This window comes from Drosophila sulfurigaster, chromosome X (assembly GCF_023558435.1).
Source record: "Drosophila sulfurigaster albostrigata strain 15112-1811.04 chromosome X, ASM2355843v2, whole genome shotgun sequence".
Taxonomy (NCBI): Eukaryota; Metazoa; Arthropoda; class Insecta; order Diptera; family Drosophilidae; genus Drosophila; species Drosophila sulfurigaster.
Window position 1 is genome coordinate 32,180,304 of NC_084885.1, and position 22,228 is coordinate 32,202,531.

At 41.0% G+C, this 22,228-nt stretch overlaps 6 protein-coding genes across 9 annotated transcripts; 3 read left to right on the top strand and 3 right to left on the bottom strand.

Moving 5' to 3' along the window:
• The first annotated feature begins 1,029 nt into the window (after positions 1–1,029).
• Positions 1,030–11,213, top strand: LOC133848503 (nose resistant to fluoxetine protein 6-like). Of its 4 annotated transcripts, XM_062284105.1 has the most exons (9): positions 1,035–1,371; positions 1,784–2,150; positions 8,436–8,509; positions 8,567–8,769; positions 9,545–9,657; positions 9,717–9,930; positions 9,991–10,644; positions 10,710–11,018; positions 11,067–11,213. In XM_062284105.1, the coding sequence occupies exons 1-8, from the start codon at positions 1,077–1,079 to the stop codon at positions 11,016–11,018; spliced, it is 2,229 nt and encodes a 742-aa protein (XP_062140089.1). In that variant the 5' UTR covers positions 1,035–1,076; the 3' UTR covers positions 11,067–11,213. The 4 variants fall into 4 exon arrangements, with proteins under 4 accessions (XP_062140090.1, XP_062140089.1, XP_062140088.1 ...); XM_062284104.1 differs by having other exon boundaries at positions 10,710–11,212; XM_062284106.1 differs by lacking the exons at positions 8,436–8,509; positions 8,567–8,769; positions 9,545–9,657; ... (2 more) ...; positions 10,710–11,018; positions 11,067–11,213 and adding exons at positions 2,209–2,282; positions 2,349–2,551; positions 2,614–2,726; positions 2,784–2,997; positions 3,058–4,205 and having other exon boundaries at positions 1,030–1,371.
• Positions 11,214–14,007: 2,794 nt separating this feature from the next.
• On the bottom strand, positions 14,008–16,786 carry LOC133848174 (nose resistant to fluoxetine protein 6-like). Its single transcript, XM_062283617.1, has 8 exons — positions 16,223–16,786; positions 15,814–16,165; positions 15,683–15,756; positions 15,424–15,623; positions 15,253–15,365; positions 14,974–15,187; positions 14,264–14,914; positions 14,008–14,200 (listed from the first exon to the last, which is right to left on the bottom strand). The coding sequence occupies exons 1-8, from the start codon at positions 16,422–16,424 to the stop codon at positions 14,036–14,038; spliced, it is 1,971 nt and encodes a 656-aa protein (XP_062139601.1). The 5' UTR covers positions 16,425–16,786; the 3' UTR covers positions 14,008–14,035.
• Positions 16,787–17,996: 1,210 nt separating this feature from the next.
• Positions 17,997–18,902, top strand: LOC133848558 (uncharacterized). The gene is made up of 2 exons (XM_062284179.1): positions 17,997–18,363; positions 18,426–18,902. Exons 1-2 carry the CDS (start codon positions 18,019–18,021, stop codon positions 18,645–18,647), a joined length of 567 nt encoding a protein of 188 aa, XP_062140163.1. The 5' UTR covers positions 17,997–18,018; the 3' UTR covers positions 18,648–18,902.
• On the bottom strand, positions 18,691–19,583 carry LOC133848559 (uncharacterized). Its single transcript, XM_062284180.1, has 3 exons — positions 19,367–19,583; positions 19,082–19,301; positions 18,691–19,025 (listed from the first exon to the last, which is right to left on the bottom strand). Exons 1-3 carry the CDS (start codon positions 19,542–19,544, stop codon positions 18,941–18,943), a joined length of 483 nt encoding a protein of 160 aa, XP_062140164.1. The 5' UTR covers positions 19,545–19,583; the 3' UTR covers positions 18,691–18,940.
• A 337-nt stretch (positions 19,584–19,920) lies between these two features.
• On the bottom strand, positions 19,921–20,707 carry LOC133848560 (general odorant-binding protein 19a). Its single transcript, XM_062284181.1, has 3 exons — positions 20,610–20,707; positions 20,340–20,507; positions 19,921–20,283 (listed from the first exon to the last, which is right to left on the bottom strand). Exons 1-3 carry the CDS (start codon positions 20,691–20,693, stop codon positions 20,086–20,088), a joined length of 450 nt encoding a protein of 149 aa, XP_062140165.1. The 5' UTR covers positions 20,694–20,707; the 3' UTR covers positions 19,921–20,085.
• A 906-nt stretch (positions 20,708–21,613) lies between these two features.
• On the top strand, positions 21,614–22,120 carry LOC133848561 (ATP synthase membrane subunit K, mitochondrial). Its single transcript, XM_062284183.1, has 2 exons — positions 21,614–21,773; positions 21,856–22,120. Exons 1-2 carry the CDS (start codon positions 21,711–21,713, stop codon positions 21,979–21,981), a joined length of 189 nt encoding a protein of 62 aa, XP_062140167.1. The 5' UTR covers positions 21,614–21,710; the 3' UTR covers positions 21,982–22,120.
• The last annotated feature ends 108 nt before the right edge of the window (positions 22,121–22,228 follow it).

Below are 22,228 nucleotides of genomic sequence, written 5' to 3' on the forward strand. Positions count from 1 at the left end.
CAAATAAGTGTTTACTTCCCACATTCATTATCAATTCAAATGCTTGGACTTGGTTCAATTTGCTTATCAGCATTTGTATTAAGTCATTATGAGTATATCTTTAATTATTTCCCGTTAGCAGATTCAATAGGAGAGAACGAGGATAACAATTGAGTATAAGATTATCAAATTCTAAGTGAATGCTATTTTTAAAAACAATTGTTACAGTAAAGATTTCCAGTGAATGGGAGTCATATCATCATCATATCACCAAACATTTGAATCACAAAAGCGTGTGGATTTCAAGTGCACACTTGCAATTAATTCAAGTGTTTGTTTTATTGCCCATATTGTTGATCACAACAACACTATAACTAACTCTTGGCTCTTGTCTACTCTTCCAACTAAGCGACTGATAACCAAGTAGAGATATCGTTAGACTAATGCCAGTCAATTTTGTAATAAAAGTGTTGAGTTTAGTAATCTGTGTTATTATCTAATTCCGAAATCTTGTGGAAACCTTTCTTTGTGTATATATATAAAGTAGTCTATCCTTGAAGGTTTGTCAGTCAGTAAGTTGAAATCGATTTCAAATTACAATGAACACATCAATCCCATGATAATTAACTTATTATAATATTTGAATATTCTATTATAATTATATTATCTATCCTAGGATAATGAACTCTTTATGATATTTTATTATTCTATTACAATCTTATTTTAGAGTCACATACGAAATCTGATCACTCCATAACAAAAAAACACTTATTAACTAGAATTAAATTTGCTTATTTTCCATAAATAGCAAAATCAGAAGTTTAAAAGATTAGATTTCTATTTTTTGTGAATATTATTTACATAAAACTGATTAACAACAATCCGTTTTGGCCATGGTGGTCAAAACACTCACTTAACTCGAATGTGAACTGAAGAGTTTTTTTTGAAGAACATCGATAAAGTTATGCATACTATAATCTACCCTAGACATGGCAGATAACCCAAACAATCGTCTTATCTGCAGACAACACCGGGCCTTTATATAGCGCCAAAGCTGTCCACTGGCCAACACACAACTCAATCGATGTCCAATCAGAATGGTCAAGTCCATTGTAATAATACTGCTCCTCCAACTAATCGCTGGCCTGTCGCTCATCAGTGCCATGCAGCTGAAAATCCCAGCGATGCACCAAGTGGAGCCCAGGGAATTCCTCGAGATGCGAAAGCTACAATCGCTGAGCCTTGAGTTCACACAACAATTCGAAAACATAACCCTGAAGGATCTGGAGATACCAAGCGAACGGATTCCCAGCCTACAGGACTTGCAGTGCCTGGCCGACGTAGGACTTTGGATGAATGGCATTTCATCAGCCTCAATGTGGTCTATTAAGAGTAAGTAAAAGTCCTTCTTAGGTTCTTAAGACAAGACTTAAATCTTGAAGAATACATTTCAAAATTGAACCGTAAATATCAATACTTTTAGTTTTGAAACAAGAATGTTTTCAGCTCATAATAAGTCAAACAATATTCGGTTTCCATCTTAAAAAAAGGATCTTTAACTAGTCTTTAGACTAAGATCGTAATTCAAGAATTATTCCTAAAGAGCCTTGAATTGATTCGTTGCTCTTTCCTACTGTGGACAAAAAGTAAGGAGTAAAGTTCGATTTAACATAAATTTCCCGGTCTTAACATTTGGGGCTACTTCTTTTTATTTTAAGTTGACAGTATTGTTAATGTACATACATATGTATGTGCTTACTTACTTCCGAAGTTAACTCTGAATCAAAATTTTTTCTTCTTGCAGTGATTGATGCCTGGGGATCGAAGCCTGCTGGTATCCTGAGCCTAAACATCATTGATTTGGGAAACTACGAGCAGTGCATCAACATAAACCAGCTGATTGCGACCAACCATGCCATTAAAGGTAAATATTGCATGGCGGAAATTCCGTTTGGCAAAATGCTGGGCATCGAATCAAACGTCATACGTAGCGTCAGCTTGAAGATTGGCGTTTGTTTCCCCTCCTCGTGTTCGTCCAGCAACATGGACACTCTACTGAACCGGGCGATTCAGAGCTTGCTCAACGTCACCCACTCCGGTGCGCTGATCAACTCGGACACCTGCCAGACTGCGGATCGAGAAGCTTTCCCTGGTCTTACTATATTCACAATGTATGTAAAGTTTTCATTTAGATTTGATCCCATACTAATTAAGCGACTTCTTTTGTAGTGTGCTGCTGTCCGTCTTCGGGGCCCTTGCCTTGCTGGCCACCTTATACGATTACTTCATCTGTCAGGATCAAAGTAAGTTACAAATTATAAATTGAAGTGGAACTGCTTATTGATCTGTTGTCAACTCCCCTCATCTAGGTCAACTGCCTGTCCTGATCAAGATCTTCTCGATACGTGCCTCGTCTCGTGCTCTCTTCCGCACCACAAACCCCAAATCGAATCCCAATGTGATTGATTGTCTTCATGGCATGCGTTGTATGTCCCTGTTGTGGGTGGTCTTTGGTCATGAGTACATGTTCGGCTTGGTGCAGCCCAATATTAACCAATGGAGCATTTACCACGTAAGTTACTCGAGACAGCTGAAGCTGAACATCGAGAACTGATTGGGGAGTTTTTATTGCAGTGGCTTCAACAACCCTTCCAGAACATGATAGTTCATGCCGCCTTTTCCGTGGATACATTCTTCTTCCTGAGTGGTTTGCTTGTGATCATGATTGCCCTGCGCTCCATGGACAAGTAAGTAGTCAGGAATTTTCATTAATGACACCTATTAACACCTACCTAACTCCTTAGAACTAAGGGAAAACTGAGTGTGCCGCTGATGTATCTGCATCGGTATTTGCGCTTGGCTCCCCTAGTGGGTGTGGCCATCTTAGTCTACATGCAGCTGTTGCCTTTGCTGGTGAGCGGACCTCTTTCCAATAATGGCGTCGATGACTTTGAGAAATGCGAACGCACCTGGTTCTGGTCGCTGCTCTTCGTGCAGAACTATGCCACAACGGAGATTGTAAGTTCCCCTTGACTTCCAGTTCCCTTCGGATCGTATTATAACCTTAATTTCCCACAGTGCTTGGGACACACTTGGTATCTAGGAGTGGACATGCAACTCTACCTGTTGTCGCCCATCTTCCTGTTCGCACTCTATAAGTGGGGCAAGAAGGCTGCCATTGGAATCGTAATACTGATGATCTTGCTGCTCGTCTGGATGTTTACCCTCATGATGGTCAAGGAGTATTCCGTGTACTTCCGAAACGGCTTTGGTCCCGCTGACTCGAATCGTTGGCTCTACCATTCTACTCATCTGCATGCCACGCCCTGGCTGGTTGGTGCCGTCTTCGGATACTTTTTGCACGTGAATCGTGGCAAATCCTTCAAGCTGACCCCTCTCATGGTCTGGGCAGGCTGGCTGCTCAGCCTGGCGATCATATTCGCCTGTGAGTTCTCTTTGGTGGGCTACGACAAGTTCGGAGGTCCTAAGCTCACCATGTTGGGCGATGCTCTTTACTACACGCTGACACGCCTTGGCTGGCCCCTGGCTCTCTGCTGGGTTGTATTTGCCTGCATGCAAGGATACGGCGGCATGGCGAACAGTTTCCTCTCCTGCCCACTGTGGCAGCCGCTGTCGAAGCTCTCCTACTCCGTGTACATCTGGCATATTCTCATTCAGGAGATGAACGTGCGACGCATTCAATCGAGCACTTATTTTTCCGACTACGAAATGGTAAGTTCTTTCTTTTTTATCCTTCAATTCAGTGGAGTACTTAACACTTCTTCTTTCCTTGTAGATGCTCAGGTTCTGGTCGGACTTTGGTTTTACCGTTCTCGTTTCCTATGCAACTTATGTCACAATTGAGGCACCTCTTGGCGGCTTGGAAAGTCTTTTGCTATCCAGAAGCAAACCGAGTCCAGTTGCGAAGACAGTTCCAGAAATCATCAAAGTGGAGAAGAATCCTATATCCATTGTGAATGTTGATCTCGAGGCAGCCCCAATTCCAACGAAAACTAGCTCAGAAATAGAAAATGCGACTGATGAAGCCTCAACAAGTGCTGCAGCTGAGACAAATATTCCACAAATGAACCCAAACTAACCTTGTCCGTTACTATAAGCTAAGTTAAGAGCGAGCTCGATTTCAAATTCTCATCTTCACCTTAGCTTTAATGCGAGAAAGCGAGCCTTAAGCTTTCCTATTTTAATTTTTTTGTTACTTTAAAATATTTATTATAGAATAAGTAATAATATTGTATTATATAAGGAAACTGGTTAAGAAAACATTGGATTCACTTATGAATTTAATCAGAAAAATAATAATAACATAAAAATGTTTTCAAATTTTAATAGATTTGCTTTTTGTCTTACGCTGTTGAATTTCAAATTGGCACGCAGTACGTCTCTATCTGTATGAATATGTAATACTAAATAAAAATGTAATAATAAAATATATTAATATATACCGTTTAAATTGATAAATCTAATTTGAAAATGTAATTAAACATTTTGCAGCATTAAGACTGTGCATACTCTTGCACAGCGCGCTATAGGAAATTTAACCACTTTTTCTGGCCAAAAGTCATTTTTTGAAAGTTGGCAGATTGAACTAATTTTAGGTGCAATGTGTTCACAATAGATCATTCATCAATGTTGCATACCAGAATTTTCGATAGATGGCGCCAATCAAAAATATCAGCTGATAAGTACAGCTGTTGGAATGGCAATTCACGTGTTTTTGCATAGTGCGTTTTGCTTGCAATTTTACAATTGTGAATTGTGAGTTCTATCCACAGTGGTTTGTATTATGTGTTTGTGCTTGTCAAATGTGTGAAAAATTCGTGTTGTGCACTGAATAGATTAAAAGTGTTAGTAACTTAAAAAATTCATATTTTTGATGAGTCTCACTTTTCGAATGCTATGTAAACTGAGTCCAGCAGACTTCATCGATGAAATGTTTTCTATGTTGTAGAGTATTTCATTCTTGTTCAAATGAGAGTAATTAAAAAGATCAATTATAACCACAAATGAGTTAAATTTTAATTTTTAGAACGTAATCTAATTGCAAAAATTCAGAATTTTAAGTTATATTAAAATCAATGTCGGGAAAAAAAAAGCAAAATTGATTTTTTTTGTTAACTCCTTTACGTACTATTTGATATAAGTAGGTAAAAAGCGATTTTACCACAAAAAAATAAATGGAAAATATCGAACAACAAATTGCATGAAATTTTTTTTTTTTTAATTTTTATTAATTTTAGGCTTGCCACGCCCATTAATGTTAAAAAATATATAAAATAATTGTTATAGAAACAGTTGTTGTATATTAAAATAGTATTTTAAACATATTTCCAAAATTACTTAAATTTCATACAAAAAGGGGGCGGTGCCACACCCACTTTTTTTTTTTAATTTCAATAGATAATGGTTGTTTTAACCTTGAGATATTAATTTTGGCCAGAGAAAGTGGTCAAATTTCCTATAGACGCATCATTAAGGCAGCGCAGTTTGTCAGTTAAAAAAAAACATTGCATACTTTTACAGCCCTCTTTCAATTGCTATAGCAACTGCAATTCTTTAAAATCATGGCATACTTTCGGGGGCACTGTGAACGCCAAAAATATAGCCAGAAACAAGAAAGTGCTTGATATCTCAGAAACTACAAGGACGATTTGGATGTCCTTTGGCATGTTGATAGGCCTAACTAAAAGTCTTTGATTGACACCTGATTGATTGCTTCACTCAACTCGACTCGACCCCAAATGCGATGACCTTTTGAATCATAGGCGAGTAGTGTTTCAGTTAACACACGCTAGGATTACCCGACTGGGCAAAGATGAAATCAGATGAGATGCACTTTAAATTTGTGTATCTAAAATAATCTATCTATCTATGTAAAAATTAACTAATGTGGTTAGATTTTTTATTAGCGCTTTAGTCTTGAGCTACCCCCCATTTTAGATTGGCTTATCAGACAAAATAACGATTGCCTCTTTAGAAAGTAAACCAGTGTTCCTCGCCTATCAACAGTAGTTGTTTGTACTAACTACAATATGTGGGTTAATATGAGCAATTTGTTTAGTTGCTGCTGTTTTCGAGGTTCGAGTATACTTTGAACCAAGAGAATTGTTATCAGACATATTTTAGCATAAATTAAAAACGTTTTTGGTCTGGTTTCGACGAGGTGTTTACTTCCCACATTCATTATCAATTCAAATGCTTGAACTTGGTTAAATTTGCTTATCTGCATTTGTATGAAGTCATTATGAGTATTCCTTTAATTAGTCCGCTTTAGCAGATTGAATTGCAGAGAACTAGGATAACAATTGAGTATAAGATTATCAAATTATAAGTGCATGCTATTATCAAATGAATTGTTACAGCAAAGATTTCCACTGAATATGAGTCATATCATTATCATATCTCAAAATTCTACCAAACATGTGAATCACAAAAGCGTGTGGATTTCAAGTGCACACTTGCAATCAATTCAAGTGCTTGTTTTATTGCCCATATTGTTGATCTAACTAACTGACCCTTGGCTCTTGTCTACGCTTCCGACTAAGCGACTGATAACCAAGAAGAGATATCGTTAGAATATTGCAAGTCAACTTTGAGATCATATCTAGCTATTTATACACTTAGAAATAAACGTGCTGTGTTTAGTAATCTGTGTTATTATTTATTTCCGAAATCTAGTGGAAATTCTTTTCTTGTTTAGATTGATATATCAGTCTATCTTTGATGGTTTGTCCGCCAGTTAATTAAAATCGATTTGTAAGATAAGTATGATACAATAAACTGATCTATAATGGACTTATTGTATTATAATTTTATTATTACGCATAGTTTAAAAATAAAAGTTAAGATAGATATATCAGTCTGTCTTTAGAGGTTTGTCAGTCTGTTAATTGAAATCGATTTCTAAGATAAGTATTAATGTTACAATGAACACATCTACTCTACGATAATGGAATTATTAGTATAGTTTAATATTCTATTATCTATCTTAGGATAATGGACTCAATTTATTATTCTATTATAATCCTATTATTACGAAATTGTGGAGTCACATACGAAATATGTTTACTCCACAAAAATTTGCTTACTGTGCATAAATAGCAAAATCAGACGTCTATAAGATTAGATGTTTATTTTTTTTTAATATTATTGGTTAAAGTCGATTCATATTTACATAGAACTGATTAATAACAATACGTGTTAGCCTTCGTAATCAAAACACTCACTTAACTCGAACGTGAATTGAAGAGTTTTTTTTCCTTTTTTGAGGAATTACAGTTCTGAGTAAGAATCGAAATCTTGATATCCCGACCATAAAGCAATACACAGACATCGATAAAGTTATGCATACTATAATCTACCCTAGACATGGCAGATAACCCAAACAATCGTCTTATCTGCAGACAACACCGGGCCTTTATATAGCGCCAAAGCTGTCCACTGGCCAACACACAACTCAATCGATGTCCAATCAGAATGGTCAAGTCCATTGTAATACTACTGCTCCTCAAACTAATCGCTGGCCTGTCTTTCATCAGTGCCATGCAGCTGAAAATCCCAGCGATGGACCAAGTGGAGCCCAGGGAATTCCTCGAGATGCGAAAGCTACAATCGCTGAGCCTTGAGTTCACACAACAATTCGAAAACATAACCCTGAAGGATCTGGAGATACCAAGCGAACGGATTCCCAGCCTACAGGACTTGCAGTGCCTGGCCGACGTAGGACTTTGGATGAATGGCATTTCATCAGCCTCAATGTGGTCTATTAAGAGTAAGTAAAAGTCCCCTTCCTAGGTTCTTAAGACAAGACTTAAGTCTTGAAGATACACTTCAAAATTGAACCGTAAATATCAATACTTTTAGTTTTGAAACAAGAATGTTTTCAGCTCATAATAAGTCAAACAATATTCGGTTTCCATCTTAAAAAAAGGATCTTTAACTAGTCTTTAGATTAAGATCGTAATTCAAGAATTATTCCTAAAGAGTCTTAAATTGATTTTTCTTCTTGCAGTGATTGATGCCTGGGGATCGAAGCCTGCTGGTATCCTGAGCCTGAACATCATTGATTTGGGAAACTACGAGCAGTGCATCAACATAAACCAGCTGATTGCAACTAATCATGCCATTAAGGGTAAATATTGCATGGCGGAAATTCCGTTTGGCAAAATGCTGGGCATCGAATCAAACGTCATACGCAGCGTCAGCTTGAAGATTGGCGTTTGTTTCCCCCTCCTCGTGTTCGTCCAGCAACATGGACACTTTACTGAACCGGGCGATTCAGAGCTTGCTCAACGTCACCCACTCCGGGGAGCTGATCAACTCGTACACCTGCCAGACTGCGGATCGAGAAGCTTTCCCTGGCCTAACCATATTCACAATGTATGTAAAGTTTTCAAATTGATTTGAACACCGACTAATTAATGGGATTTCCTTTGTAGTGTGCTGTTGTCCGTCTTCGGGGCCCTCGCCTTGCTGGCCACCTTATACGATTACTTCATTTGCCGGGATCAGAGTGAGTCCTAATTGAACTTATGTGCTGAGGAGTTTACTGACACTAATTTATAACTAGGTCAACTGCCTGTCCCGATCAAGATCTTCTCGATACGTGCCTCGTCTCGTGCTCTCTTCCGCACCACAAACCCCAAATCGAATCCCAATGTGATTGATTGTGTTCATGGCATGCGTTGCATGTCCCTGTTGTGGGTGGTCTTTGGTCATGAGTACATGTTCGGCATGGTGCAGCCCAATATTAACCAATGGAGCATTTACCACGTAAGTTACTCGATAGAACTGTAGGTGAACATCGAGAAATGATTCGGAAGTTTTTATACCCGCTACCCATAGGATAGAAGGGTATTATAACTTTGTGCCGGCAGGAAATTTATGTAACAGGTAGAAAGAGGCATCTCCGGCCCTATAAAGTATATATATATTCTTGATCAGTGTCAACAGCCGAGACGATCTAGCCATGTCCGTCTGTGTGTCTGTCCGTCCGTCCGTATGAAACACTGGATCTCAGAGACTATAAGAGATAGAACTATAATTTTTTTTCGACAGCATTTGTTATGTTTGCACGCAGATCAAGTTTATTTCAAATTTTTGCCACGCCCACTTCCGCCCCCGCAAATCAAAAAAATTTAATAACAAGCGTAATTTTAAAGCTAAAGTTGCGAATTTTGGAATATACAATAATTGCTATAGTAGTTATGATTCTTGAAAATTTGGTTGCGATCGAAGTTATTAAAGAAATACTTTTGTATGAGCAAAAACGCCTATTTCCCCTAGTAAGTAGGCGTTTTTGCCTATACAAAAGTAAGTCTTAGTTGCTTTGGCTGACAATCTGGTATTTTGTGCCGTCTATTTTGAATGTGGTTCTATATCGACATACTAAATATACCATTTGGTATATTTGTAGCATTTTTGCAGTATATTCAGTATATTTTGAGAAAAATACCGCAAAATATATTTCTTTTATTCAAAATGGGTAGCGGGTATCTCACAGTCGAGTACACTCCACTGTAGCTTTCTTACTTGTTTTTTCTTGCAGTGGATGCAACAACCCTTCCAGAACTTGATAGTTCATGCCGTCTTTTCCGTGGACACATTCTTCTTCCTGAGCGGTCTGCTTGTCATTATGATTGCCCTGCGCTCCATGGACAAGTAAGTTCCCAGGAATTTTCATTAATAATACCTTCTATAATAAAATCTTTTCGCCTTAGAACTAAGGGAAAACTGAATGTGCCGCTAATGTATCTGCATCGGTATTTGCGCTTGGCTCCTCTCGTCGCTGTGGCCATCTTGGTCTACATGCAGCTGTTGCCTTTGCTAGTAAGCGGACCTGTCTCCAATATTGGCTTCGATGACTATGAGAAATGCGAACGCACCTGGTTCTGGTCGCTGCTCTTCGTGCAGAACTATGCCACAACGGAGATTGTAAGTTCCCCTTGACTTCCAGTTCCTTTCGGATCGTATTATAACCTTAACTTCCCGCAGTGCTTGGGACACACTTGGTATCTAGGAGTGGACATGCAACTCTACCTGTTGTCGCCCATCTTCCTGTTCACACTCTATAAGTGGGGCAAGAAGGCTGCCATTGGAATCGTAATACTGATGATCTTGCTGCTCGTCTGGATGTTTACCCTCATGATGGTCAAGGAGTATTCCGTGTACTTCCGAAACGGCTTTGGTCCCGCTGACTCGAATCGTTGGCTCTACTTCTCTACTCATCTGCATGCCACGCCCTGGCTGGTTGGTGCCGTCTTCGGATACTTTTTGCACGTGAATCGTGGCAAATCCTTCAAGCTGACCCCTCTCATGGTCTGGGCAGGCTGGCTGCTCAGCCTGGCGATCATATTCGCCTGTGAGTTCTCTTTGGTGGGCTACGACAAGTTCGGAGGTCCTAAGCTCACCATGTTGGGCGATGCTCTTTACTACACGCTGACACGCCTTGGCTGGCCCCTGGCTCTCTGCTGGGTTGTATTTGCCTGCATGCAAGGATACGGCGGCATGGCGAACAGTTTCCTCTCCTGCCCACTGTGGCAGCCGCTGTCGAAGCTCTCCTACTCCGTGTACATCTGGCATATTCTCATTCAGGAGATGAACGTGCGACGCATTCAAACGAGCACTTATTTCTCCGACTACGAAATGGTAAGTTCTTTCTATTATACTTTTTAATCCTAGGCAGTATTTAACACTCTATTCTCCCCTTGTAGATGCTCAAGTTCTGGTCGGACTTTGGTTTCACCGTTCTCGTTTCCTATGCCACTTATGTCACAATTGAGGCACCTCTTGGCGGCTTGGAAAGTCTTTTGCTATCCAGGGGCAAACCCAGTCCAGTTGCGAAGACAGTTCCAGAAATCATCAAAGTGGAGAAGAATCCTATATCCATTGTGAATGTTGATCTAGAGGCAGCCCCAATTCCATCGAAAACTACAACAGGGATTGAGATAGAGAATGGGGCTGATGAAGCCACAACAAGTGCTGCAGCTGAGACAAATGATCCACAAATGAATCCAAACTAACCTTGTCCGTTACTATAAGCTAAGTTAAGAGCGAGCTCGATTTAACATTCTCATCTTCACCTTAGCTTTAATGCGAGAAAGCGAGCCTTCAGCTATCCTACTTTTTTTTTTGTTACTTTAAAATATTTATTGTATAATAAGTAATATCTAATAATGTTGTATAAGGAAACTAGTTAGGAATACATTGAACTCACTTATGAATTTAATCCAAAAAATAATTATACCATAAACATATTTTTTAATTTTAGCAAATTTGATTTTGTTCTTTTGCTGTTACATTTCACAGCCAATCATTGTTCCAAAAATGGGCAACAGATTGCGTCACTCAAAATGCATGTGAATATCTGTATGTCTGCTGGCTGCTGATTTATTTTTGTCGGCGGTTTTTAACTGGCGTGTGTCTTTGCAGAAAATCGATCCGTCAACACGCATACAGGAGGTGATCAAGGAGGTGGTGCAACGCGAGGTGGAGTATCACCAGCTGGTGACGAACTCCAATGCATTGGGACGCCGCCCGTCATCGAGGCCATTAATGCAGAAAAAAAAGCATTGCATACTTTTACAGCCACCTTTCGATTGCAATAGCAACTGCAATTCTTTAAAATCATGGCATACTTTCGGGGGCACTGTGAACGGCAAAAATATAGCCAGAAACAAGAAAGTCTTTGATATCTCAGAAACTACGAGGACGATTTGGATGTCTTTTGGCATGTTGATAGGCCTAATTAAAAGTCGTTGATTGGCACTAGTTTCAACCGGATCCTTTAAAGGATATTCGAGTTATCGACAAATTGATGTATACAAAAAATAACGTTTATCTCTGCTGCTGTAAGGACTTTCGTCCTTTTTCCAATTGATTCTTCAATTTCGTGTCAAGAGCTACCCATATGCCAAAGGACATCATCTTAGTCCTTCAAATGGCTGAGTTATGGCTGATTTCTGGACTTTTAGTAAATTTTTCTATGCCTACCCCTTGCAAAATTTAAGTTGCCATTTTTGAGAAAATTTATGTTGCATACTTTTAGGTTTGTCATTTCATTTGAGCATAATTATAGAAAAATGCTCATAACTTCGCGATATCCTGCCGCAGGATGTCGGGACATGTCTCGTTTGAATCGCAAGGACGAATTTTATCGATCAGCATCAACGAAATATAGGAATCCAACTCTTGTAAAATTTCGCCGAAGCGAAAAACACAAAATCCAGGATAACTCCGAAACGGTAAGGACGAATCGAATGTCCTTTGGTCAGCTGATAGGTCTACCCATTAGCCATTGTTTGACACAGGACATAGGCCAGGATACGCCAGGATACGGCCGAGTTATAGCCAATTTTAGCTGAAGAAAATGTTCACATTAACTCCGCTCCTCTAAGGACCTTCGTCCTTTTTGTTTTGCAGTTCGATAAATCTTCATTGGTAGTGTATGTGTGCCAAAGGACATCCTTTTCGTCCTTCAAATAACGGAAATATTGCTAAAATATTCGACAACATAAAACAAATTCATATTTTAACAGATTTGCTGTTTCCATCGGTAGCATTCAAATTTTAAATTGGCGCGCAAGTATTTATCTTGTGGTTCCGAAAACAGGCGGCAGATGGCGGCACTGAGCAAGCAAGTGACTTGCTCTGCTTGCTGCTGATTTCTGTTCGCCTGGTATTTCACCCGCTGATTTAGCAATTTTTGACCATCGCGGCAATTTGTTGTAGTACCAGAAACTGGCTACAGATGGCGACACTGAGCAATCAAGTGACTTGCTCTATTTCAGCTTGCTTCTGATTTCTGTTCGCCTGGTATTTCACTTGCTGATTTGGCAATTTTTGGCCATCGTGGGAACATTGGAGTGGGCAACAACGACCACAGTATAAAGAATTGTTGTTGTAAATGTTGTTGTTGTAGTTGTTTCAATATCCGACTAAAAAAGGTATGTATTTTCAAATTTTAACAAATTTTATTTTTATTTGTCGGTTGCATTCAAATTTCAAATTGGCGCGCAAATATACCTTTCGTGGTTTCGTTAACGGCCAGCAGGTGTCGCCAGTCAAGTGACTTTCTGTTTTAATGCTTGCTGCTGATTTATGTTCGCCTGGTATATCAGCCGGCAATTTGGCATATTTTGACCATCGCGGCAACATTTAGTGGGCAACAACAAGAACTACATTATCAATAATTCTTTTTCAAATTGCTTTTGTTGTTTTTGTTGTCGTTGTTGTAAATAATTGTAGAAGCAGAGCTAAATTTCAAGTTTCAGGATAACTCGAGAACTAGAAGGACGATTCGAATGCCCTTTGGCTAGTAGGCCTTATAGGGCAAATAGACCTTATTAAGACGCAACCTTTGGTATATTGCTTGTCAGGATATTCAAGGACATTCACGTGCTATGGTATACAAAAAAGTCCTTTTATCTCAATTCCTTTAAATATTTTCGTCCTATTTCGAAGCTATGGCTAAATCCGTATCCTCGTGCCAAAGGACATCCTTGTTGTCCTTTAAATTACCGAGATACAGAATATTATTCGATTTTCAGAACAAATTTGTGATTATAGAAATGTAGTTAACTTTTTCATTATTATTGACATCAAGCTGTAAAAGACAATATCTGAAAAATAAATAAGTAGAAATCTGCGCCTTATTTGTGTTTTCATTATTGTGTATTATTAATTAATATGTTTATGCAAAATTTAATTCAGTACAATTCAATAAAATATATTTTAATCTCATATAATACACTTGTTTATGTTTACAAACGTCATGAAGTGGACTTTATCGGCACTCGCCTTATGCATATTTAAGCTAATTGATAAGAGCTATCTTTAGTGGGCATTTCTACAGGGTAATCGGGCAGTAACTGAATGATTGGTCAGCTTATCAGCTGAGTTATATAGTTATTCTATCATATACAATTGATTCACGTTTCTCATAATAACAGTATAAATAAATGATAGTTGAAGAAGCTCAAAAAAAAAAGATTGATAAAGATAATGCGAGAATGTGTGGATTTCCTATAATAACTACTGTCTAGGCAGCTTCTGTGCTCGCTGGCACTATTGCAGGCTTTGGCTTGGGCTTTTTCGCGTCCGAGAGCCACCAGCCTACCAAAGTGGAGCAAGGGGCTTCGACCAGAATGTAGACGACGTAGGAGAGCAGCACCGTGAAGCCAAAGTCGCCCCAGAATCGCAGCATCTGATTAATTGAGGTATTCTTTTAAAATATATAAACAAAAGTGGAATTAGATGAGTCACTTACCACATCGTAGTCGGAGAAATAGGTGTTTGTGTGAGTGCGCGCCGAGTTGAGGTTCTCGAAGAATATGTGAAAAATGTAGGCGCAATAAGAGAGTTTCGACAGCGGCTGCCAGAGAGGTGAGGCGAGGAAGCTGTTGGCCAACCCGCCATAACCCTGCATGCAGGCAAAGACCACCCAGCAGAGAGCCAGAGGCCAGGCGATGCGTGTGAGACTGAGGAAGAAGGCCTCATTCACAATGGGCACGGGCGTGGCGTTGAGGCCCGCATAGGGTTCCAGGGCCAACACGGTGACGAGCAGGAAACTCAAGCTGAGCAACCAAAAAGTCCACACGACGAGGCGATTCAACTGGAAGCGTTTGCCCTTAGTCAGATAGAGGAAGTAGCCGAAGAGGACGCCCACCAGCCACGTTGAGGCGCGCACATGGATCGGAAAATAGATGAAGGGCTCGCCCCTCTTGACAGCATCGCCCCGTATCTGCATGGAGTAGTTGTTCACAATCATTGTGGCAAAGAGGTAGGAGCTGAGCACCAAGATGAGCAGCACAATGGCCGCAGCTGCTTTCTTGCCCCATCTGTAGAGGGCAATGAGAAAGATGGGGGACAACAGATAGAGCTGCATGTCCACGGCCAAGTACCAGGAATGGGAAATGCACTGCAAACACAAAGCTGAATTAATTGCAGTTGGTGGAAGAGGGGAGAAATCGTTGTTACCTTATCCCAGAAGAAGTTCTGGACGTAGAGCAGCGTCAGGTACCAGTTCTTATTGCAAATGCTGTAGTCATCGAACATAGTAGTGCCCCATATGGGTCCGTCCCCGAAGTACGGCAGCAACTTCACGTAGAGGAGCATGGCAAAGCCCAGAACGGGCGTGAGGCGCAGATAGCGATTCAAATATAGCTTCGGAATGTTAAGTTTGCCGTTTCCCCTGCAAGTATTTGAATGAGATCGTTAGTAAGCTACAACAAAGCTGTCTATTAGCTAGCAACTTACCGCTCCATGGCACGGAACTGTGAGCTGACCACCAGCATGCCGCTGAGAAAGAAGAAGGTGTCCACGGCATTGATGCACTGCTGGATGAACATGCGAAAAGGTGTTGCTCCCCACTGTGCAAAGGATAATCGTTAGTCCTGGACACAATCTAGAGAACTACTAAAGACTCACCGTAAACATATCCATGCGATTAATGTTCGGCGACTTGAGAGCGATAATGTAGTCATGACCAAAGATAACCCAGATGAGGGACATACAGCGCAAGCCATGCAGGCAGTTGATCATATTCGGATTCGAGTTACTCGAAATGCGAAACAATGCTCCCGAGTTGACACGTGCTGAGAACGCTTTAACCAGTTGCGGGAGTTGACCTGAGAATCAAATGTGCTTAATAAGCAGCTGGTTAACTTGCAGAGTGTGGCGAACTTACTTGGATCCTCACAGAAGAAGTAATCGTAGAGTGTGGCCAACAGAACAAACAGTCCCAGAACGGAGCAAAGAACACTAAATCGGGAGACTTTGTCAGAGGAAGAAGAACTTTTTGCTGATAATTGTGCTTACATGGTGAATATCGTGAGCCAGTCGAAGGGTTCACGACCAGTTGTCTTACAGGTACTTTCAGTCACCAGGACTGCAGTCTCATCCACCTCAAGACCGAGTTGTTCCATCAGCTGGCGCAGCAGGATATCCATATCTGTGCTATCGCAGGTGGTGGGAAAACAAACAGCGATATTGGCATTCGATGTGCTCTGAAAGAGCTGACCCACAGGCAGCCTGGCAAAGCAGTACTTGCCCTGGAGTGTGTAATCAGTGGAAATTTGTTGATTGATCCTCAGGCACTCGTCGTAGTTGCCCAAACTCCTGGTGTTGCCCTGCAGCACTCCCGAGGGCAGTGAACCCCAAGAGTCGAGCACTGTGAAGGAGAAAATAGTTATCACAATGATTCGTGACTGGGTCAAACTAAACTTACTTTGCAGCGCCCAATTGGTGTTGTTGCCAAGTGCAAGCTGCACCTGGGCGAGATCCTGAGCACATTGTGTATCAACGTCCGCTAAGGTGAAGTTCTCCAGCTGTCTATAGAACTCCAAGCCCAAGTAACTCAGGCCTAATCCACGTTGAACATTTGCAGCAGCAGTTGTGCCAAGCAGCAGGATAATTAGCAACCTTATCATCGTAATTCTTCGCAAAGACTGTGTACTCTAGAGTCCATTCGTGGTTCTTTTATATGAGCGAGTGTTTCCCCAATGCTAAAATATGCGATAAGCTGCCACTTTTGCCTCAGCTCTGTCTGCGAATCTGCTACCAAACGCTATCGCATGGCCAGTGGGCTGTCAGCTATCAGTACTAGAGAACTCTGATTACACCTCTGGCGTAGAGAGCTACGACTATCTCAACCTTAATCACCTTCTTCTGGGAGGTGTGGGCAAACCCCTTGAGTTCACTTGGTTATTTCCAAAACGCGGCAACTGTTTTCCCCCGATATGATATGCGGAGAGAGATTCCAATTTGGGGTTCCAGAGATCCTCAAATTTCCTGAACCTTAAACGGAAAGCAATTATCAATTATTTTGCATATAATAGGCATATTGTAGGGTACTTAATAGTAATAGCAATAATAATAATATTTTATAGTATATTGTATTAGTATATTATTGTAGCGACAAAAAGTAAATATGAATAAAGTTGTAAAAGAAGCTAGGGTAAAAGAAAGTGCACATATTAATAAAGAACTAGAATAGTAGATGCTTAAGTATTAAGTACTTATTGGTTAATAATAATAAGTATTACTTGGGCTATCTAAAGTAGTAGTTGTAAAAATAATACTTCCAATAATGCGGAAATAGAAAAATTGTATTAGTTATCAAAGTTTGTTACATCAATCAACATGCAGAATTATTTCAATATATTTCATATTTTGTATTTAAATTAAAAATATGTCGAAGATAAAATATCAAAAGTAGTTTGTAAAATATAAATAATTAAAAGTTTAGTCATTAAACTTTAAATATTACAAAAAATATAGAAAAAAGGAACAATAAAATTGATAGTAAAGTCAATTTAGTTACTACTTAGAACAATATCAATAATGGCGAAACATTCTGTTGTACAATTAAATGTAGGTGCATCATTATCGACATTACTGTATAACATTAAAGCTCACCACATTAAAGATATGCGAGTATACTTTATTTTGTAATATATTGCATACTTTTAGGGCAGTGGCAAATAAAGCTTTGGAGAGGAATGCGTAGATATTGTAACTGCAATGAAAGTGAGGTTTAGAAGTTTTAAAATAAGCTGAAAATACAAAAAAAAATAATAAAAGTAATAATATTGAATAAGTATAAGTAGTAGAGGCATAGGTAATAGTTGAAATTACTTGTTTCAAACTCCAAGCAGCTGTACACTTGCTTAAAAAGTGTTGCCTACTTTTGGGGTGCGACATCTTGGGAGAGATATCCACTTGATATTTTAGTTATATTCGTATTGTTGTTAAGAAGCTATACAACTAGATGGAGATATACAAACTATGTTTAAATGATGATTAAACCCCTTGCAGTCTCAATGCGATGCAAGTACAATGTCAAGTCTTGAACTTGCGCAGCGCGATTTTTTTGCAGGTGTCAGCAAAATAAAGTTCAGCAATGGCAAGTAAAGAAAGCAAAGAGAAGAACGCATGAAGAATGACGGCCAAGAAGGTCAAGAGTTCAAGTGATTGAACTATATAAAAGCCACATGAAAACGAGCAGAATCAGAAATTCACAAGATGCTGACAACTGCCCAACTTACGTTGATTGCTCTCATCGGCTATTGCACAGTCTTAGTCGAAGGACAGGCTCCAGCTGCGTCTGGGATGTCACTTCCGATTCCGATATCAGCCAAGGGTCAAGCCTTCGACTTGGGTCGTCTGTTTGGCGGAAAAAGTGGCGACCCGATGTGGACACTGATTGATCGCAATCTGCCCGAGGTGCAGCAGATGATTGACCAGACCAAGCTGAGCTGTATGGCCAAGCTGCAGATGACGGGACCGCAGCGTTCCCTCATCCGAGAATCACGACCTACGCCCAAGGAGAAGTGCCTGGTGGAGTGTGTGCTGAAGGGCATTGGACTAGTAAGTTCAGGGATTGCTTGCTTGGATCCTAACTGATCCTCTTTGTTTCTCTCATTTTGCAGATGGACAGCGTGAGCAACCGTCTGAATTTGCAACGTGTGGAACAGCTGACGAGCAAGGTGACCGAGGACAATAAGCTGGCCATTGCCCTAGGCTGCAGTCTGGCTCAAAGTTGCAATCGGTCGATCAATGTGCCATCGAATAAGCCCTGCGAAGCGGCCCATCAGCTGAACCAGTGCATCGGTCGGCATCTGGATCGCAATCGGGTCAAGCTGCACTGGTAGAAGAAGAAGATCCCTAATCAATTATTGTACACACATAGATGGATTGATTACACGACGCGCGCTCCACGTTCTCTTTATTCAAAGGGTGTGTGCATGTCCAGAAACCACAACGGGACACAAGCTAGGATAAGATAAATATATGTAACTAGGGAAACTAAAGTAGGAAGTGAAGGACAAACAAGAGACAATCCTTCTGCCAGGGGAATTCACTGATGAAAAAAAAGAACCAAATAGAATTGAAATGCAATTGCAAGAAATGACTGAAGTGGTTGCGGAGCGTGGCTGCGTTTCAGCTAATCCTTGATCTCGGGTATTTTATAGGCGGCAACGCGCATCTCTCGCAGCATGCACATGGCAATCGAATGCGCAATCTCGCATCTGGAAGGAATAAAAGGATTTCTGGAAATGTAATTTAGTGACTGCGGTCTACTCACTCATCGGTTAAACCGATCGCCTGATTGCATTTCGCAGTGATGAGGCGCGATTGCTCCTCCTTGTCGGGAAACATCATGTTCATCATTTCATTGGTCTTGGCGCCGTCGTAGAGCTTCTCGCCTTCGGGCATCACCTCGAACTGCATCAACATGCAGCGGCGGAAGCATTTGCTTGGATGCGAGGCATCTTCCTTGTTCAACACCATCTCCTCCAGATGCACTGTTCAATGCAAAAGTATTAGCAGAATGTTGAGTAAGTTTAATCTGGCTTCAATGCGTGCTTACCTCGCTCCGGGACCGGATCACAGCTTTGCCCAAAGGGCATCAGCAGATCGACTACCTCGCTCATCTTCATGGTCATCACCTCGTCGGAGTCATCGTTGGCTTGGACTAACTGCAACCATGTGCTACAGCTACAGGTCAGCATCAGTAGTGCGGTCAACCAGGTCGCTTGCTTTCTCATTGTCTGACTTCGAAACGTTCACTTTTAGCTCTTGCTTCATTTGCAGTCCGCAGCGCTCCATTTATACTCCCAACCCAGGGAGTCCCATGACACGCGAGATCTGCTGATTGCAGATCGACATTCATTTAGCGTGTAGTTGCCATCAATCTGGTTGTCTCACCTAAGCCCGAGGGGCGTTCAAACTGTTGTGACGAGCTTAGGACTTTCCCTCAGTTACATAACTGAGATTTCCGTGAATATCTACCTTGCCTGGACCACTTTTCCTTCCTGGGCTTAAAGATCACCTTTTCCCTTATTAAACTCCAGCTGTTATCTGCAATGAAAGGTCTGGAGACACTCTCGCTGCTGGGCAGCCAGCCAATGAAAATGCGGCACATTTGTTTCGTTTTCGTTACGAGTTTAGTATCTTATCGAAAATCGAATCGACTTTATTCGTAATGCTCAGCTGGCACTTGACCTGTCGGCCAAAGCGGGGGGATCTTGGAGCACTTACACACATCGGGGAAAGGAAATGGGAAAGTTGTTTACTCCAAGTCGATGTCTAGGGGAATACAAAGACATCGATGTTGGCACGCAGGCAGGTGAGCAGCGCGTGGCCAGCATCGCAGTTGTTCTTGATGCCATTGGTAGAGTCCTTGCACAGATCGATGCCCGTGCGATAACTCGGCTTGTACTTGTCCGGCAAGAGGAGCTCCACCTGCTTCAGCGATGACTCCAGCTGCAGCTTACCCTTCTTGATCTGCGAGTGGGGAAGGAATGAGTTGCGAAATTTGATTGACAAGCAACGCCACTTACCGTCTGCATCATCTCGAGAATGCAGTTGATGTAGCACTTGGAGTCCTTGTCATCCGGAATGACGCCATCGTGTATGGCATCAGCGGTGGCAACGCTCACCTTCGGGAACTTGGGAAAGCAAACGTCCCGCATAAGTTTTCCTGCTGCCCACATTTGCTCCTCTGTCGCCTGTCAAGAAACAAGAGAGTGAGGGAGAGATAGAGAGAGAGAGAGAGAGGCAGAAATATGAGATGTAAGATAGGAGTTCGTATTCTTTTTATCGCCACTCACCCCGGCCCAGCAAAGCGGTAATCCCAGCAGTAGATAGCTGATCAGCAAATCGAATCTCATGTTCAGACGTGATATGATCAGCATATGCAAATCTCAGCTGCTTTTATACTTCAATCAGCAATCCAATCCAATATCGAAATTGAATTGAAATCGGGGTCGGGCCCAAAATAACCTCATTTTACCCTTAATTTGCCAGGCCCCCTCCGAAAATTATACATTTGACATTTTTATTATTATTCAAATCGCATTGGGGTAACCCGCCCACAGCCGCCCTAAACATAACACTCAGCACCCGGTTATCGAGCCATCGACAAGCCCTTATACCGAGTCCGATACAAATGTAGATACATCTCGGCCGTAATTATAGCGCCAAGCTATTACGATTTATTGCGGCACGCAAAGGTGAGGCGGCAAGATCTCGTCAGCTTCACAAGTCGATTGTCGATTGTCGATGACCGCGATTGCAAATAACACAACAGAGCGCAAATCCAATAACAGCTTTTGCCGGTATCCGCATACATGAACATGCATGCACAGACACGCACAGACATGATCTATTATTGTGCTGCCTTTCTACTGCATTCCCTTCCATGACCTATGTATGTATTTCCATTTGACGCTGCTCTTTCTTTAGTTCACTTCTGGCTTTCGTGTTCTTCTTTTTCTCTTTCGATTCTCCCGAAGATTCAAAAAATCCTTGAACAACCAATTGATGACAATTCCACAGCGAATTGATAGCATTGCATCCGTATAATTATCGGTTACGTCAATACTAGAATTGGATTCGATCGCGTGTCATTATCTTGGCTATATCTAAATGCCATAATCGCTCAATACAGTCTGTACTCTGTATATGTATATAATATTTATACCGCGCATCCCTATCAAGTAGGGCAGTAATAACAGCTGAAAAGCAGCGATGACAAATGACAATTCAATCGCTTGGGGCGGGGTCAGTAGAGTAGGCTTTGAATAAAGACTCAACCCAAACGGAAATATGCATAGTATGGACTTTAGTAGTAGTATGAGAGAAAGTCACATTGAATTTCCGATTCCAGAAAAGTTTCCTTATAGAAATTCAATTCCTCAAGATTCCTTACGATGTCGGACCAATTCAAGTTCAATCGCATCTTCGATAACAACACTGTGCGCGGACGCGCTAATGTGAGTGTTGGAGATCCTCTCCTCTTATTTTTCTACCTTCTGCGAATTGTAACTCATCTGTCAACTCATCATCCTCGTCTAGGTTGCCAAAGCCACCTGGGCCTCTGTGGGCCTCATCTATGTGATGGTTAAGATGCATCGCCGCAATGCAAAGCGTCGCGAGGCCACCAAATATTGCAAGGGCTGCCAGCAGAAGCTGTTCCAATAGTTTCAGCTGCTCCTGGTCAACGATGCTCCTACCATACAAACATGGATGTTAAGCGTTCCCCAAATCTCTTGTGTTTCGATTGCGTTCATAACCCCATTCATAGTCAAATAAAATTTGCATCTTTTGAACTCCTAAACAATGCTTTATTTCTTCTACGGTTTATTTCCAATGATGGGACAACATAGTCCTCCAACTTGTTCGGTGTTGACATTAAACGCTTTGCCAACTGCGTTGAATTTAGATCGAC

Coding starts and splice junctions, on each gene's coding strand:
- LOC133848174 (XM_062283617.1), bottom strand. CDS start 16,424: ATGATAAGGTTGCTAATTATCCTGCTGCTTGGCACAACTGCTGCTGCA. Junction 15,366..15,423: donor ATCGCATGGATATGTTTACG/GTGAGTCTTTAG, acceptor TCCTTTGCACAG/TGGGGAGCAACACCTTTTCG. Junction 15,188..15,252: donor CAGTTCCGTGCCATGGAGCG/GTAAGTTGCTAG, acceptor AAATACTTGCAG/GGGAAACGGCAAACTTAACA.
- LOC133848561 (XM_062284183.1), top strand. CDS start 21,711: ATGTCGGACCAATTCAAGTTCAATCGCATCTTCGATAACAACACTGTG. Junction 21,774..21,855: donor CTGTGCGCGGACGCGCTAAT/GTGAGTGTTGGA, acceptor ATCCTCGTCTAG/GTTGCCAAAGCCACCTGGGC.
- LOC133848559 (XM_062284180.1), bottom strand. CDS start 19,544: ATGAGAAAGCAAGCGACCTGGTTGACCGCACTACTGATGCTGACCTGT. Junction 19,302..19,366: donor TGATCCGGTCCCGGAGCGAG/GTAAGCACGCAT, acceptor TGCATTGAACAG/TGCATCTGGAGGAGATGGTG. Junction 19,026..19,081: donor GCGATCGGTTTAACCGATGA/GTGAGTAGACCG, acceptor TATTCCTTCCAG/ATGCGAGATTGCGCATTCGA.
- LOC133848560 (XM_062284181.1), bottom strand. CDS start 20,693: ATGCTGATCATATCACGTCTGAACATGAGATTCGATTTGCTGATCAGC. Junction 20,508..20,609: donor TACCGCTTTGCTGGGCCGGG/GTGAGTGGCGAT, acceptor GTTTCTTGACAG/GCGACAGAGGAGCAAATGTG. Junction 20,284..20,339: donor TTCTCGAGATGATGCAGACG/GTAAGTGGCGTT, acceptor CCCCACTCGCAG/ATCAAGAAGGGTAAGCTGCA.
- LOC133848558 (XM_062284179.1), top strand. CDS start 18,019: ATGCTGACAACTGCCCAACTTACGTTGATTGCTCTCATCGGCTATTGC. Junction 18,364..18,425: donor TGCTGAAGGGCATTGGACTA/GTAAGTTCAGGG, acceptor CTCATTTTGCAG/ATGGACAGCGTGAGCAACCG.
- LOC133848503 (XM_062284105.1), top strand. CDS start 1,077: ATGGTCAAGTCCATTGTAATAATACTGCTCCTCCAACTAATCGCTGGC. Junction 9,658..9,716: donor GCCCTGCGCTCCATGGACAA/GTAAGTTCCCAG, acceptor TTTTCGCCTTAG/AACTAAGGGAAAACTGAATG. Junction 9,931..9,990: donor ACTATGCCACAACGGAGATT/GTAAGTTCCCCT, acceptor AACTTCCCGCAG/TGCTTGGGACACACTTGGTA.